This window comes from Dendrobium catenatum, unplaced genomic scaffold, assembly GCF_001605985.2.
Source record: "Dendrobium catenatum unplaced genomic scaffold, ASM160598v2 fragScaff_scaffold_1446, whole genome shotgun sequence".
Lineage (NCBI taxonomy): Eukaryota > Viridiplantae > Streptophyta > Magnoliopsida > Asparagales > Orchidaceae > Dendrobium > Dendrobium catenatum.
The window spans coordinates 971529-989098 of record NW_021319908.1 but is presented as its reverse complement, the minus strand read 5'-3'; the positions used below and the strand labels follow the sequence as shown (position 1 = coordinate 989098).

The following is a 17570-nucleotide window of genomic DNA, read 5'->3' as shown; positions in this document are numbered from 1 at the left end:
TCAAAAAATCTCAAAATCCCAAAAATCCTAAAAATATTTAAAAATGAAATAAATCCATCAATGCACTTGAAGCAAAATCCATCCGCCCTCCGCAACAGTTTGTCGAGGCGGATAAATTCGAATAAACTCTAGCTCACAAAGAGCCAAATGCCTAGTCGAAAATATCACTAGGATCCATTCTCAAACAATCTCTTGTCAGTAAGGACGTGGTACGTGTCCTCTAACCGGCAGTTTCGCCGCCAAATGGCACTGCAGGTAAACGGTTATGACCCGGGGCCCTCTGAACCGAGTGGTTTTGCCGCTAAATGGCACCACAAATAGCGGTTATGGCTTACTGGCGTTAAATCCTTGAGATATGAATCAATAGGATATGATCGATAGGGCACAAAGCCCTCTGTTAGCTAAGGTGGATTTAAATTTGTCCCCTTAGACAAACATTCAACCCCGGTCTACAAGGTTCCCTTGGACGAAGCAACTCATGGCTGCCGACAAGGATCCTTCTGTCAGGTTGGGTCGACTACCTCCTCTGACTAAGTAGACCAGGGACCACGATGGCCCGGGATGACGGAACCATGGAATCTTGATCGGGTCCATCATCCATTCCCCCACCATCAGCTTTAAGTGCAGGATGGTGAAATTTCTACTTTAAATATCAAACTCTCCAAATTCTCAAATCCAAATCCAATTCTCAAATACCAAAAATCAAAACCCAATTTCCAAATCCAAAAACCCAATTCTCAAATTCTCCAAATTTCCAAATCTCAAACTTATGCGGCTACTATATGCCAGATGCACATATTTCTATACGTATCTAATTGACGACTAGCCTTAATCGAAAGTTCTCTCTCGTGATCGAGAGGGGTAATTAACTATAGGGGCTTGCGCCTATAGGAAACCAGAACTCAGATCATAAAGTCCTCGCAAAATGAGGGCGAAATCTCTGGGTAGTGTCTTATCTACAAACCCATCTGCATTCCAAAATTTACCTCGGAACTTAGTTCGTTAAAACTCCCTCGCCGAAAAAGAAAAGCGAGTGGAGGCCGAGGCCGAATTTTTGGAGCCCACACAGCATTGATTTAATTTATTTATAATGCACTGACTCTTATTTACTTGTTTGCAAGTAAGTGATAATTGCAGCTGTTCAGGGAGCCCACAGATAGTTATAGGAGCCACTGTTGAGTTAAAGCTTTGTTCAGAAACACTAGAGAGTTTTATGTTCATTGAATTGACGGGGAGTTGTTGAGTAATGTTTCAGAGTGGGAGAGCTGTTATTGAGAGCATTTGATATCAATTGTATATGTTGATTAGTGAAAAACATATTTTTTCTTAACTCTCATATTTTAAATTAATTGAACAATCAAACAATTTAAATTTCAAAGCATTTGAAATTATTTTTTCTTAACTCTCATATTTTTATAATTGCTCAATTGATTAATAAATTAATTAAACAATCAAACAATTTAAATTTCAAAGCTTTTGAAATTATTTTTTCTTAACTCTCATATTTTAAATTTACTTTTTGGATTTTAAATTTATTTCTCGATTTTTTTGTTTAAATTAATCAATCAATTAATTTCAATTAATTTTAATTAATTTATTTTAACCAATTAATTATTTATATTAATCAACTAATTAATTTAAATCCAAATTGATTTACTCTCTAATTATTTCAAAAAAACAAAGTTTTAGTAATTTCTAGAAAATTCTAGCAGCCTCCCGACGTCCTCTCCCCACCTAGGGAGAAATCGGAATGGCATCTACTATAATTTCTTCCTACCAAGATCTACGGTCGACGGTGTAGGGTCTTCGATTTAGAACCATCCCGATCGGATCTAAGATATGCTGGCCCAGGGTCTTCAAATTTAAAACCATCATACCAGGATTAAAAATCAACGGCATATGATCTTCAAATTGGAAATCTTCCTACTCGGATCAAAGATCGACGGCGTAGGGCCTTCAATTTAAAAACTATTTGCCCAAATCTAAGATCGATGGCATGGCCTTCAATTTAAACATTCTTGGCTGGACCTAAGGTCGACGACACAGGTCTTCAACACCTGTTTGAAAGTCTTTTCTCTCTTCTTTTTTTAATTATTATATTAAATGTATAATATTATATAAATAATAACAATATAAATATTATACATTATAATATGCATGTAAAAGAGAAATGGAGAAAAGGTTTGAGTCGGGTCTGCTCGGGCACTTGGGTTCGGTCGGAGGAGTGTAGTGGGACAGTAACAAAGGAACCAAAGAATCCATTCATGTAATCTCTATACCTCCTATGATGGGAGTCGAACAGCAACTAAGAGGAGGAAAAAGCGACTCTTGCAATCTCTATTCCTCTTGTAAAGAAATGAAGTCAGACAACAATGGAACGAAAGAAGCGTCGCGTGCAATCTCTCCCCTCCCGCGAAGCAACGGAGTTGGACAACAACGAAGGACAGTATGAAGTGTACCGTGCAATCTCTCCGCCTGTGAAGCAACGAAGGAGCGGAAGGAGCGACCGTGCAATCTCTTCCTCCTGCGAAACAAAGAAGACGAACAACAATAACGAAAAAGAGAAGATGGAAGCGACCCTAGACGCCTCCTGAAGCAACGAAGGTGAACAACGACGTTGGGGCTGAAGTAGGACAGCAGCGAACGAGTCAAAGAGGCGACTCGAGCAATCTCTCCGCCTCCTGTAAAGTAACGAAGCCGAACAACAACGAAGAAGTCGAAGGAGGTCAGGACGTCAGAGCGAAGTTCGCATAGGCATGAAAACACAGTCATGGAATGAACGTAAATCCTCCCTTTTGTCCATTGTTTTCTTTTAAATGACCAAACTACCGAATGGGAGTTACTCTAGCGAAGGAATGCGACTACTTGCAGTCAACAATTTGAGTGGGCAGTCAACAGTTTGAGTGGGGTCGACGGACATGGTTGCTTTTAATTCGTTCAAAATTTCTTTCCTTATCATTTTTTTTCTTTCCTTTGTTAGTCAATAAATTGTCTCCCAACGAATTTGTTATATGATTTTCACACAATGAATTCGTTGTAATATCCCTGGACATTTAGCATTTATGTTCAACACTTCTTTTTTCTTTTCTTTCAATCATTTAGATTAGTTAAAGTAGCTCGCTCTTAGGCTTGGGAGCATAAGAAAGTTTAAAGGTTCGGCTCTTAGGCTTGGTGAACCTGTATTTCGTTCTTAACCTTTTAAGTAGGTTGATGAAAACGGCTCGACCCTTAAGTTTATGAGCATGCAAAATTTAGAAAGTTATGCCCTTAGGCTTGCGAACTTGTGGATTTAGCTCAAACCTAAGGGTAGTTTTTTAAAGATTCGATCCTTGGACTTATTGAACCTATAAATTTTAAATCAACCCTTAGGTTTATGAGCATAAAAGATTTTCAAGGTTCGGCCCTTCGGCTTGTTGAACCTAAGGGCTTTACCTCGACCCTTAGGTTTATTGAGCATAGAAGTTTTGTGAGATTCGGCTCTTAAACTTGTTGAATCTTATGGGTTTTAGCTCGACCCTTAGGTTTATGAGCATGAAAGGTTTTAAAGATTCGACCTTTAGGATTATTGAACCAATGAGTTTTAGCAGCTAGGATGAATCGATGTCCTAAAGAAGATGGTTGTTCTATAAAACCTATTATATCGGTACCCCAGCTTTCAAATGGCCATGACTCGAGTTCTTCTCCAAGTACGCAGAACTCTCGCTCTTCTTCCTCCACTCCAGTTGCAACCACCTGCCGAACCCCACATCAACATCTTTCTGCATCTTCTTACCCTCGTCAAATCCATCCCACTCGTTTGGCCTTGGCAATTGAGGTCGCAAAACTCAAGACCCAACCCAGAGCCTGTCTCTTACTCTTCCTCCAACTGAAATCTTCTGCTCTTCTCCAAGCCATAGCCGAATACAGCCCTAGCTCGACCTGCCTTAGCTCCCGTCGCCACTTCCAACCTCCATCAACTACAGATTTTCCAAAACTCTAGAGGCCCTCACGCCTCTGTCCGACTTCCCTGCTAGCCGAAATAGTCTCGTCACCAAAATCCCTAAGAAGAGCTTTCTAGAGCCGCCGACTTCAAGACCTCCTTCCATGATCTTAAAACCTCCAAATCATGCCTATGTTTGAACCCCTAGCCACAGTCATCCTTACTCTATAGTTATCTCACAGACTCACACATAAGTCCAATTGGAACCGAGCCCTATCTGACCTTAGTTGCATTATCGATTTCCCTCCAAGAAACTTACCCGACTCTAATCCTCTATTCCAGCCGACCTCTAGGTATAAATTTTAACTTATTTAATTACTAATTATTACTACGTATTATTTTTGTTATTCATTATTATTAATATTAATATCATTATTAGCACTAATATTAATAGGATTATTGTTAATATAGCAATTATTATTATACCGTTAATATTATTATTATTATTATAATTATTATCATTATTATTAGTATTAAAAGAATATATATATGCGTGGAAAAGAAATTTAGAAAAAAAAAAAAGAGGGAGTTTTCAAAAAAAAAGAGGAAAAAAAAAAGAAAACAAGGGAAAAATTAAAATAAAAAGAGAGAGTAAAGTTTTTATATATATTTGTCTTTCTACATTTCACCGCCGTCAACATGTAAAGGTATAATTTCTAACTTGAAAAATCATTCTCTCGATGCTTCCGGCTAGCCGGCAAACCTCCTTACGTGCTCATGTAGCAAGGAGGGGAAGTCTGCCTCTTAGTTTTTCCCCACACGGGGGAGACACCAAGGAAGTCAAACCTTCTTACGTGCTAATGCATAACTTGAGTAAAATTACCAATAATGTCTACCTGAACAAAAGTTTTCCAAAAAACCAAAATTTTATTGGCCACATTCGACATAGCATATTTAAATCCCAGAAATTTAGTAGTACCAAGTAACTTATTAGAAGAGATAAGAGGCGCAAGCAAGACAAGAATTGACACATTATAAATATGGCATAAATTTTTAACTCTAAACTTAGAAGAAGGGCACCCAATGCCCATAACATTACAAATAATATCATTAAACATAAAAAATAAAGGGTTAATGATAAGTATGCGAATGGGTGTTTCTAGGTTATTGTAAAATGACATTTCTTTGCTTCCTACCTCTCCTACCTCAACCATTGGTATAATTAATATTATTATCATCTCTAGTAAAAGATGTAGCCAACATATCCATGTCCTCTGTGTTAGTAAAAGCATCACTAAGGTAATGATCATTCAAAGGAAGCTTACTTTCATTAATCATACCTGATTTTCCGCCCAAAATTTAGATCAAATAACAAGGATTTGGACTCGAACTTGCACATTGAATTTGAGCATTGAATGAACTAAACTCATAGTGGAATAAATAAACAAAAGCCTTAAATCAAACTTGATCAAGAAGAACTTGATTTGAATAATAATTAAAAGAAATCAAATGAACATAAAGAACTTGAACTCAAATCAGACGAGCATCAGAAGACTTTGAACAAGAACTTGAACTTGCACTCTGGATTCAAACTTGAACAAGACTTGATTTGGGACTGCAGTGGACATGAACTCGAAACTGAATATGACTTGACCCATTTGAACAATCAACTGAATTTGAATTGAACAAAGGACTTGAATTAAGTTTGACTACAAGGGGTCTAAATTCAACATCGAATAAATGAAAGTGAATGAACATTATGGAATATAATCTAATATCAAAGATAAGACTAGACATTATGGAATATAACATCGAATAAGTTGGCACAATAATAATGTTAAGGCATTACAAAATCTCCAATTGTCACTTCAACTAGACAACAAATGTTAATGATCCATAGTGTTAAGTTCACCATGTATTTGTACACATTGCAACCCGTCTTTTGGAACAAAGGATTTATGAGTACAGCTTGTTCACTAGCAACAAGAAGGTCGTAATAGATATAGCTTGAGCACTTGATCAAATTAATCTCTAAATGAGATTAAATGACGCTCATATCACTCATGAAATAAATGTGGTGATGTCCCTACAATCTACTAGAGGCCAAGATGCTTCTACAACCAGCAAATCAAACTGCTAGCAAATATCTTGATCTCCTACAAGCATTGAAGATTAATGCATAACAAACATCAATGAATAAGAAAGAGGCAAGTGTAAGTGATGGCCATGCCAATCAACTTGTATGTAATGAGGGATGAATGCAATGCCTACAACAACGCTTTCAACACCAAGGTAACATTAAGAATACAATAACTCACTGGTCGATGTGTAAAGAGATAGTTGATGAATCCAAGTCATCCAAAGAAGCATTAATCAACAAAATAAAGGACTTGTGCTGAAGTTTCAGATGAATATTTACAAACATTATGAAATCTCCAATAGAGATTAAAGATCTTCAAAAATACAAATACCAACATACAATGTGTTGTGTATCAACAAGCAGATCTATGGTACAAACGAGCATTCACGAGCAAATCAAGCATACAGCAATCCAACTACGAATGTGATAGCATCTTTATAATCAAGACAAACATATACAAACATGCATATCGAACTTTGCAAACAATGAAAGTTAAAAGGAATATATGGCTTGATTGCATGCAAAAGTGCAAGGACTTTAGCAAACGTTCTACTTACAAGTGGTGGCAGTTAACATGCAGAGTTCACATCAATCAATTAAGTAAATATAATGATTCCTATAAGCAAGCATCAAGGAGCAATAATCACCTATGAGAAACAAACAATGAAATTAAGATGACTTATGGCCTTTAATTGAGCAATAAGTAAGCATATGTATTCATTGGAAATCCTCAGCAAATAGAGACAGGTGGAATATAGCAAATACATGCACCTACGAAGTGCTATGGGAGACAACAAACTTCATGCAGTAAATGTTAAGGGCATACTTGCAGTCAATAAGAATTTAGTGTTAAACAATTACACTGTACCTTCAACAAGTGAGGATAGAAGATCTGCAATACATACAACCTCTCTATGAATATATATGTATGTACTGCCATTTGTGGGTAGATACATAAAGACTTCAGTAAATGTTGTATCATGTAGTCAACTTTAGTCTGTGAAAGAATACATCTACTTGCATACCTGTAGCAATGGCGGATGTATTGCATGGGCTAAAGACCACAACAAAATACATAGCGAATGCGACAAATGCAAGTTCCGACGAGCTTCTGTAGGAAACCCGTTATACACTTAACATGTTATTTACAAAAAGAATGTACAAGAACTATAGTAGATAGCAATACCCACTGGACAAAGCAGGAGATTCGTTAGTGCACTACAATCGACCTGCAGAAAGCATTAAATAGTGCACGACATTCTACCTATATACAACGGGCAGATAACCAGTACAACGCCACACCACCGGATCTACAACATTCATGCAAGCGGACAGAAGGTATTTAAAAATATTCCAAGAATACCCCCGCACATACAATATAATATGTATGCACATAGGTACACAAAAGGGGTAAGGGTAATCACAAAACCTGCATGGGCCCCGGCAAGCGTGTTGTAGGAACACACGTAACTTTAAACATATTAGTGGAAGACAAGGCCACATATATGGGAAATTCATTTGAAAATATAGCAAAAGGTACATATCATGTTTGTAATCAGATTTACTATAATGCAAAGTTATTGAAATAACTTTACATTATTAAATAGTAACTTTATAGTCAGAGTGCTGAACTAATTAAAGAAATCAAATTTTTGAAGTTATGACAGAACAGTAGTTTAATTACTCAAGTAATTTTCTAACAGAAAAGTAGCAAGTTACAAATTTCCATTATTTAAAATCTAAATGAAACTTTTAAGGGTATCTCTCAAATTGCTGGGTCTGATAATCTCTGCCTCCAGCATCTCTCTAATCAACCGTTCAATTTCATCTTTCTGGAACTGAGGGTAGCGGTAAGGACGTACACTGATGGGTGAAACCCCTTCCCTCAACACAATAGCATGCTCTCGCTCCCTCTGCGGTGGTAATCCCTAAGGCGGCTGAAACACCTCCTGGAACTGCTGAATCAACGGTTGAACGGAGAGGGGTATATCTCCTCCCTCCTCCACTCCTGCTCCCTCAAAACTGTGCAATTCCACCAAGTATCCTCCTCCCTCCTGCTAAATGATCCGGATTAGGGATTTGAGAGAAACCCCTGACTTGGTCAACCCAGCGTCACCCTGAATCATCCTCCTCCCCCCTATCACCAATTCCATCCTCAGTGTCCCCCAATTAATCTTAGTCTCTCCCAATGTACGTAACCACTTCATCCCTAGGATGACGTCAGTACTCCCCAATTCCAAAGGAAGGAAGTCCTCCTTCACCTGGATCCCCTGAATCTTCAGCACCACCCCTCTACAAACTCTACTCATTTCCACCTTTCCCGTGCCCATCATCACCCCATAGCCTCCTGTATCCACTAGCTCCATCCAAGCGACTCCACAATCTAGGTGGAAATGAAATTATGGGTTGCCCCACTATCGATCAACACCACCACCTCACGGTCAGCTATCTCTCCCCTCACTTTTATAGTGTGACTCGGAGTGAATCCCACTACAGAGTTCAGGGAGACTTCTGCAACATCTAAGTGCAACTTCTCTTCCTCTTCCACTTCAGATCTGCTCCAAACTTCCTCGTCTTCCTCATTATCACAAACAAGGAGAACCTGAAGAGTTAGGTCCCTGCACTTATGCCCTGGCATATACTTCTCATCACATCGAAAACATAACCCTTTTGCTCTCTTTTCCTGCACCTCCTTCTCACTCAGCCTTTTGAACTGTCCCCCATTTCCCACTCCACCAGATCTCTCCTTGGGCACCTCCCTCTGGTTCCCTGGGGCTACCCCTTTTGAGGGTAATACAGCAGTAGTCATCTTATACGATCCCCATGAATAGTTGCATTGAACTCCTCTTTCTGATCTCTTCTGATCTTCCACCAATTGTGCAAGCTCCATAGACTTGCCTAAGTTCCTTGGCTCCAGCACTCTAACTGCTGTTCGGATCTCCGGTTTAAGCCCCTTCATGAAGTTCCCTTCTAGGGCAAACTTAGAAATGTGATCCAATCTGCTTGTCAGGTACTCAAATATGTCCCGGTAATCGGCCACAGTCCCCTCCTACGTCGAAGCAAAGAATTGCTCATAAAAGTCTCCTCCCCCATCGGCTCGGAAACGCTCTAATAAACAATCCTTAAACTCTCTCCAGCTCCGAATAGGCTCCCTCCTGTCTCGCCACTGATACCATGTCAACGCCTTCCCTTCCAGACACAAACCTGCTGCCGTCAGTTTTTCGTCATCTGTTGGCTCTAGAGGTGGCATGTCGTCCTCTCCCTCAAGGATCTCTACATCCGGATTCCTCCTCCCCCTAAGCGGGTTCGGATTTTCTCCTACGCTGTGGTCTCCGGTAGTCTCTCTTGCTTCCGACGTCGTCGGATTAGTCTTCATCTCAAGTAATTTTTTCATCATTTCTTCCATGGCCGTGAATTTTCCCTCCAATCTTTCATTGTTGGTGGTGATTTGATTTTGAAAATCAAAAAATCTTTCCTCCAAATCGGTTTTCAATTGATCGACTTCGCCTTCCAAGACGTCTACCTTCTTCCCGGCCATCGTTATTCCAACGGATCACAAAAAAATCACTTTTGTAAGCCCAAAAGTTCGCTGAAGAATCAGATTTCAGCCGCCAAAAGTCCCCAAATCGATGTTCTGATACCAATTTGATAGGAAATACTTGAGTTCGCAAGCAATCCTAACCCAAACCAGTGAAAATTCAACAGCACAACTACTGTCCACAGCAAGAAAAACAGCAGGAAACAGGGAAAAAACTGAGAGAAACGCAATAAAAACTCGTAGGGAAACGAAGCAAACACTTTTATTTCAATAGAAGATGAAAAGCACTTGTAAGATACAACTTTCCTTCAATTCGAGAGGAAGGAAAAACTCTCCAATGATCTCCGGCAAAGCCAAGAGCCCAAGAACACCAAACCCTCGATTTCCAAATAATTCAAATTCAAGATCCTCTAAATCCCTCCAAAACTCCTAATTAAAGACAAAGGAATATTTCAAAATATCTAAACAGCCCTTAGTTCAAATAATTTCCCTCCTAAACTCACCCAAAGCCAACGTGGCTTTCCTCTGATTTCTGCTCAAACCCGCGCTCCCCCTCTGTTTTTCCGCCTGGAGTAACAGTGGACCGGTCCGGGCTGGACCGGTCCAGCCGTCCCCTCCTGGGCCGGCGTAACACTAGCGCCCACAACCCAGAAGCTGAACTTGGTTTCTAAACACCGCTACCAGTGCCCAGCAGCCAGAGTCCTTGGAAGGACTTCCTAGGGGATTACAGCAGTCAAAGCATGGATATGACTACCTGTTTGTAGTGGTTGACCGTTTCAGCAAGGTGGTGTGCCTGGTTGAAATTGAAAATAGTCACATGTGAGGAAGCAGTCAAGTTATGTTTTCAACATGTTTGGACAATTTTCTTATTGCCTCAAATATTCTAGATGATGATGGTGGTACATCTTCTTCAGGGCTATAATTTCAAGCATCCACAAACGTCAATCACACCGTTCAACATAAGAGGGATGAGCACGCCCTGACCAGTGGCTAGCAACCGCCTATAGCTCCACGCTACAAGAGCAAGATTTCTAGCTCGGGTCCACCAACTGAATCACACAGGATGCAGAATTAAGCTAAAACATAAATCCAATCTTATTCTCTATCGATTTAATGAATAAATCTATTTATAGTGTCAGCATCAGCACAAAACAAAAGGGAAAAGTTAGCCTAGGCAATTCCACTGTAGACTAACGCATTAAAACTAAGGATGCAATTCATTGCGTGAAAACGTATCAACTCCAGTGTCATTTAGCAGCTCCGACTGCAGGTTAGATTAATTTCAATTCTAAATGTTTTATGTTATAATATCAGGGTCTGCAAATGTCTAAGTGTTATGTGAGGTTTTGTCGTGTTGGAGGATTTGCGCAAATGCTAAAACATTCTAACCCTTTCAGATACCAGTAGATGCATAATATAAACTAGAATCATGAAGGTGACTAACCACAGCCTCCAAGCAGGAGAGAGAGAGAGAGAGAGAGAAGGAGACTTCTACCTTCTTCCACATCAAGTGCCGATCTCGTGTGCAAGGAGAGTCTTCCATGTCGTATCGATGACCGATCTCGTGAGTCGACTTCGACTACAACAACGGATCTCGTGAGTGGGTTGAGATCCGCATGGAGGGCCAATATCGTTAGCTGGTTGAGACATGGAAGCCAGAGGGCAGAGGGGAGACGGGAGAAAGGATGAAGCGATGAGAGTCTTCCGTATAGTATCGAGAACCGATCTCGTAAGCTGGTCTTCGGCAATGAGAGTCGATTTTGTGAGCAGGTTGAGTTCCGCATTGAAGGCCAATATCCTGACCCAGTTGAGAGACTGAAGCCAGAGGACAGAGGGGAGACGGGAGGAAGGAAGAGGAAATAACTTACAAAGCGAGATTAGGGTGTATTTATAGAGAATGCTGAGGGAAGTAATGGACTAAAAAATAAATTAGGAAAGTTGAGATTGGAATTCATTCATTTAAATTTATTAATCTCAATTCCGGATGAATTACCATAGAGCGTAAAATTGTAAGATATCGCGATATTAATTAATTTCAATTATTATGTTAATTTAAATTATTATTCAAAGTTAATTTTAAATTAAAAAATATATAGTTTTATCTATTTAAATGAATCATACATTTTTCATTTATAGTATGTATATTAAATTTTTACATATAATTCTTTGATTTATAAAAATAGCCTTTAACATGTTTTATTTTAAAAATACAAATTAATTTTTAAAAAAAAATCATTTATTTTATCAATTAATATATCATTTTTAATTTAACTTTTAGAATTAAATTAATTAAATATGCATACCTATCAAAGCCCATTTATTAACTAAACTGATATTTATTTTATATGTCAAAATCATAACATCTACCATAAATATAACTATAAATTTTTTTGAATGTTATATATATAATGTATATATTAGAAAATACTAGAAATGACATTTCTTTATTAGATCTAGATTTTTAACGGAACACAATGGAGAGATAGGATTCATGTAGCCAACCCCACATAGTAGGATAAAGGCTTACCTGAGATGATAAACATATAATAAAATATTTTTTTCTCAGGGTATCCATCAAGCCTCTAAGTGACTGCTAGGTGAGCTTGATATTGAGACCTCAATTGGCCTCCTCGTTTACATATTTGGTGGAAACAGATCTAAGAACAGAAGGGTCATGGTGACACAATTTAGATTTATAAGGATATAGATTCCTATAGAGAAGTGGTTGTTGCTGCTTCTCGAAAAACATTCTCATAGGAGAGAGTCATGGTTGCAGCAATTTGCAATAGAGAAATTACAAAAATGAAGGTTATGATTGACCAAAACAAGAAAGAATCAACAGCAAGATGATTCACGACAAAAAAGGAACAACAACAGGAAGTAGTGCTACCAAAACCAAGAAGGAAGAAAGGCGATGAATTCTGCATGAAATGTTGCAGTTGCTAGAAGAGTTGCATTTTCATACAGGATGCAGCAACAATGAAGAGAATATACAAACAATACTGACTTTTTGTGCTTAGAAAGGACACCTTCAAAAATAAATATAAATAAATATTGATGGATCACTAAGTAAATCTAGAAAAGCTGGAATTGGGGGAGTTGTAAGAGATTGTAAAGGCAGGTTTTTAATGGCATTTGGATGTGGATATGTTCATTGGGATTGTGCGCAGGTCAAGCTCTTGGCTTTTAAATCCTTGAGGGATTTTATTCAAAATTGGATGCTTGAGGCTAGTGGCATCATTATAGAGGGAGATAATATTAACGTAATCAACTTTCTCCAAAAGTTGTATAACATACCGGAGAAGAGGAAGAAAGATCAAATAAATGAAGACCTTCTATTCATGAAGAATTTCAGCAATGTGTTTTTTAATTTTATAAATAGACATTGTAATAAGTTAGCCAATTATTGTGCTAACTTAGCTTGTGAGTTCAATTTCTTTTGGGATGTATTTAGTTATAATAATATTCCTCCTTCATTTGTTCTTTTATTGAAGGAGGAATGTGATAGGTTGCTTTGATGGAGTAGTGTGTATCAAGGTTTCACTTAATGCAATTTAGCATTTCTTCTCAAAAGAAAAAAAAAATGAAGACTACTGCAAATGCACTAGAATACATGAAGTAAAGCTTTAATACAATCTGGAAAACACGAGTATCAAAGAATATTCCTTAAAGCATTCGATTAAAGGCATATATAGACTGACCCATAAAGAAAATGATGAAGCTAGTCTATACTTAAAAAAAAATACCAGCATCCATAAAAACATCAAAATGTTTTAAATTTAGAGCTTCCTAATGAGCTTGCTAAACCCAAATAGGTACAAAATTTTATTCATGGGCATGAATCAACAAGATCTTCATTTCCTTGGCATGCATTCATAGGATCATGATTTCCTTTCTTGTTGGATCCTTCTTTCCATGTGACATGAATGCATAGAAGGCATTTTTATATAGCTTATATAGCTACCTATATAAAAGAAAGAGAAAGACTATACAATGAAAAAGAGAAGAAAAATTGGTAGTAATGGAACAATATATCAAACACTTTGTTGTGCTTCAATAATTTCAGTAATGTTGAAAGTGCCACATAGTAGGATTACTGCTATAACTGCTGAACTATAGATTAGTTAATAACTAATCATTTGAGCAGTAGATCGTAATGATCCAGCGGTTCCAATACATACAAAACCAATCATAAATTAGATAGATAAAATAACACAAACAAAAGCTGCCAAAGAAGATTCATGTCTAATGGCAATATAAGGAGAAAACTTGTGACAAAAATTTTCAGCAATGTTTGCCCCACATTCTAGGATTTGGCATCCAACTAACATACAATTTTGAGAAAAAAAATTAACACTCATTGAGTACTAATTTGGATGTATGCATGCCATAGCATCTTTAGTTATAACCACAAAAGATCAAAAAATCACATCCAAAAATTCTTGAAATCACTAAACAGCACAAAACAAAAGGCCTGTTTTCATGGACCAAAATTTTCTACCATGCTCAAAATCGCATGCCAACAAATTCACGCCCCTACTAAAATGTCAGAATTTGGATGTACAATAAATTTGTTAGGGAACAAGTGCAGAAATCACCAAAATAGTGGCTCAAATTGGGAATTTCAGCAAGAACAAGCAAAAATTTGGAGAAATTCATTGGCAAATTAATAGGGAAACTTAATAATCGATGAAAAGTGAAAGAAAACAAGCAAGATACAATGGATCTTCAATTTGAGAGGAAGATCCGGCTCTCCCAATCTCTAAACGGTGGCTAGAACCCAAGCAAACCTAGAGAACTCCTAAATTCAGCAAAAACATACATAACCCTAACCCTAACCATTTCCCTCCTACTTAGATAATACAAAAAAAAACCTTAATTACTAAACGGCCCTTCCAAGAATAAATTCCCCACTAAACCGCCCCCCTCCTATTTGAATTTTCCATCAATCCATGGGCCCCACAAAGGGACCGACAGTTTCCTTGGTCCGTCTAGAATAAACCACGAGACGGCCCTAGTGCTGGGCCGGCTGGACCGGTCAATTAGAATCACATCAAAAAAGGCACATACAAAAATAGAGAGGTGATTCCAACTATAGAAAAAGCAGTAACTCTGTAATACAGCATTCTTAAATCAGTAGCAATATCCTCAAAACCAATGACTCGGTAAACATTAGACGCTGCAAGTTGCAACTCCCAACTATAGCACAAGAACAGCAGTGTTTTGTATTAATCTGCCCATCTTAGAAAATTTGGGCTCCTATGAATTAAGCACTTGATAATCTTCAAGCAAATTTCGGTATAACTATTATACTACCTATAAAGTAATCATGAATCATCATAAATAGATTCGGCATGCTAATGGACATGATCCCTCCGATATCCACCACAATTGGTTACAACCTCATTATTTGGGCTTCTAAAACAAATCTTCATTATATAAAAAGAAAAAAAAATATCCGAACAAAGACTTCAATTGGAAATGAGTATCCAAATATATTGACAAGCAAGATGTCAAGATATAAGATATTTGGTTAAAAAGTCATGGATATGAGAGTAAACATAAGCATGTAGCACTATTTTGACAGAGGCCCTTTACAGTAAGAGCTGACTTGCAACTTCAGACCAATCCTTAAGCCCACTTGTAAAATATTAGAAGTTGGAAGTGGACCTCATTAGCATGGACCCGGACTAATAGAAACAATTGAAACATTATTTGCGTGAAATTGCTGCAGTAATCTGATTTTGTAACATGTTCAAATAAAACAATGAAAAAAAGTCATAGATGTGAGAATGTGGTGCCATGGTTGAATATATATTCACAGCACATGTTAGAGAATTAAAGATTTAAAAGCAGCTATAGTACAACAATGAAATTAATGTCAGAGAAAAAAGAAACCAGTTGAATTACTAAAAAGGAACAGATCAACGTGTAATGACAACTCAAACATAAGCGACAATACACTAAGACAGGGAGTAGGGAATTGATTTCGAAACCATAGATGCATGTAGATGGGTTAATTTACAGCAGTGTTAACTTTATTCGCCTAACCAAGAATAGTAGAAAAACTACAAATTATGCTTTCAAACTGAAGTGTGCTGCGTTAATACCATAAAGGATATAAAACTTCACACAAAATTAACACCTATTTTGAAAGAATAGTAGCTATCTCCATGGAAAGAAAAAATTCCTAAGAAGGAATAGTTAAATTTATATTGGTGGGAGGCTTTTTAGTAAAAATACAACAATCAAAGCAACTCTGGCGACAAAACCAAGTTAGTTATAATAATTAGAAGTACTTATAGTCAATATGCTTCTAGCATACATTAGCCGTTAAGACATAGCAGTCATGTACCTGACTTTGTTATGAAGTTTACTCCCACGAACCTGAAGCAACAGAAATAAAGGAGAATCAACGGGACTGCTAGAAGTATCCAATAATAGATTTGACAGGAATATGACACGTGAGAGCAAAGCTTTGGTAGAAACCTATAAATGACTTTGGGCAAAATGGACAAAAATAAAGCTACAAACATATGAGCAATGACTGGTATTCATAAAACTTGTAGAAATAATGGTTTCTCAAACAATTTAAGGCACCAGAAAATTGTAAATGATGGAAAGGATTACTCTTTTCGCATAAATGAAGTTCCGTATCGTATCGATGACCGATCTCGTGAGTCGGGAATCTTCGGCAACAACAACGGATCTCGTGAGCGGGTTGAGTTCCGCATGGAGGGCCAATATCGTGAGCCGGTTGAGAGATGGAAGCCAGAGGGCAGAGGGTAGACGGGAGGAAGGAAGAGGCGATGAGAGTCTTCCGTATAGTATCGAGGACCGATCTCGTAAGCTGGGAATCTTCGGCAATGAGAGCCGATCTCGTGAGCAGGTTGCGTTCCGGACTGAGGGCCAATATCCAGACCTAGACGGAAAACAGAGGGCAGATGGGAGACCCAGTTGAGAGACGGAAACAAGGGAGGGCAGATGAGAAACAGGAGGAAGGAAGATGAAATAACTTAGGAAGCGAGATTAGGGTTTATTTATAGAGAATGCCGGGGGGAGTAGAATGCGGAGGGGAGTAACGGCCTCAAAAATAAATTAGGAAAGTTGAGCTTTGAATTAATTCATTTAAATTTATTAACGTGTAAGACTGAAATATATCGTGATATTTATTAATTTCAACTCCTAAGTTAATCTAAATTATTATTCAAAATTAATTGTAAAATTAAAAATATAATTTTTATCTATTAAATAAATCATACATTTTTTTTTCATTTTTAGTATATATTTTAATTTTTTATGTCTATTTCTTTGATTTATAAAAATAGCTTTTAACTTGTTTTATTTTAAAATTACATATTTTTAAACTTTATTTATTTTATCAATTAATATATCATTTTTATTTTAACTTTTAGAATTAAATTCATTAAATATCCTATATATCAAAGCTCATTTATTAACAAAACACATATTTATTTTATATGTCAATATCATAATTGATACATCATCAAAAAATATTCATGATCGGCACGAATCCCAAGTCAAAATCAACTTGGAAACTTTCAAAATTCAAATTGGGATCATCTGAACTCCGATTTAAACAAATCTATAGTCGAACTAAACGCCTCGAGAATGTGAACCCAACGACACTAAATTCGACTCAATACGAGCCTAAATGAGTCCAAATCAAAGACTCAAAGCATCGTTGGAAGGTTCAAACCACAAATTGGATTACCAAATGGTTACAAATATTCCAAAAGGGCTCATTCCAACTAAAATTTCCAAAAGTTCCCAAAAAACTCATTGATAATTTGTAACAACTAAAACCCCTACGGGAATTTGCAACTAAAGGAAGATCAATGTCCACTCCAAAAAGAGGGATCAAACAAATAGCAATAACATTATTCACCCACAACCCAAACAAAAGATATGAGACTTCCCTGCTCCACCACGCCAAAGAACGGGATCGTACT

The 17570-nt window shown here is 37.4% G+C and overlaps 1 protein-coding gene across 7 annotated transcripts in view; it reads right to left on the bottom strand.

Moving 5' to 3' along the window:
- Window positions 1–16701, bottom strand: part of LOC110092452 — a 61697-nt gene extending 44996 nt beyond the window's left edge. For 6 of the 7 annotated variants that reach the window (XR_003702757.1, XM_028700054.1, XM_028700055.1 and 3 more), the window contains exons 1-2: window positions 16228–16700; window positions 15953–15984 (exon numbers count right to left, since the gene is read on the bottom strand). Coding sequence is in view for 6 of the 7 variants with exons in the window: in XM_028700054.1 (XP_028555887.1) it covers window positions 15953–15984; window positions 16228–16331 (136 nt within the window). In the remaining variant the exon portion in view is untranslated. Of the gene's footprint in view, window positions 1–15952; window positions 15985–16227 lie in introns of all 7 variants that reach the window. The other variant, XM_028700056.1, reaches the window with a different exon arrangement.
- Window positions 16702–17570: the final 869 nt, after the last annotated feature.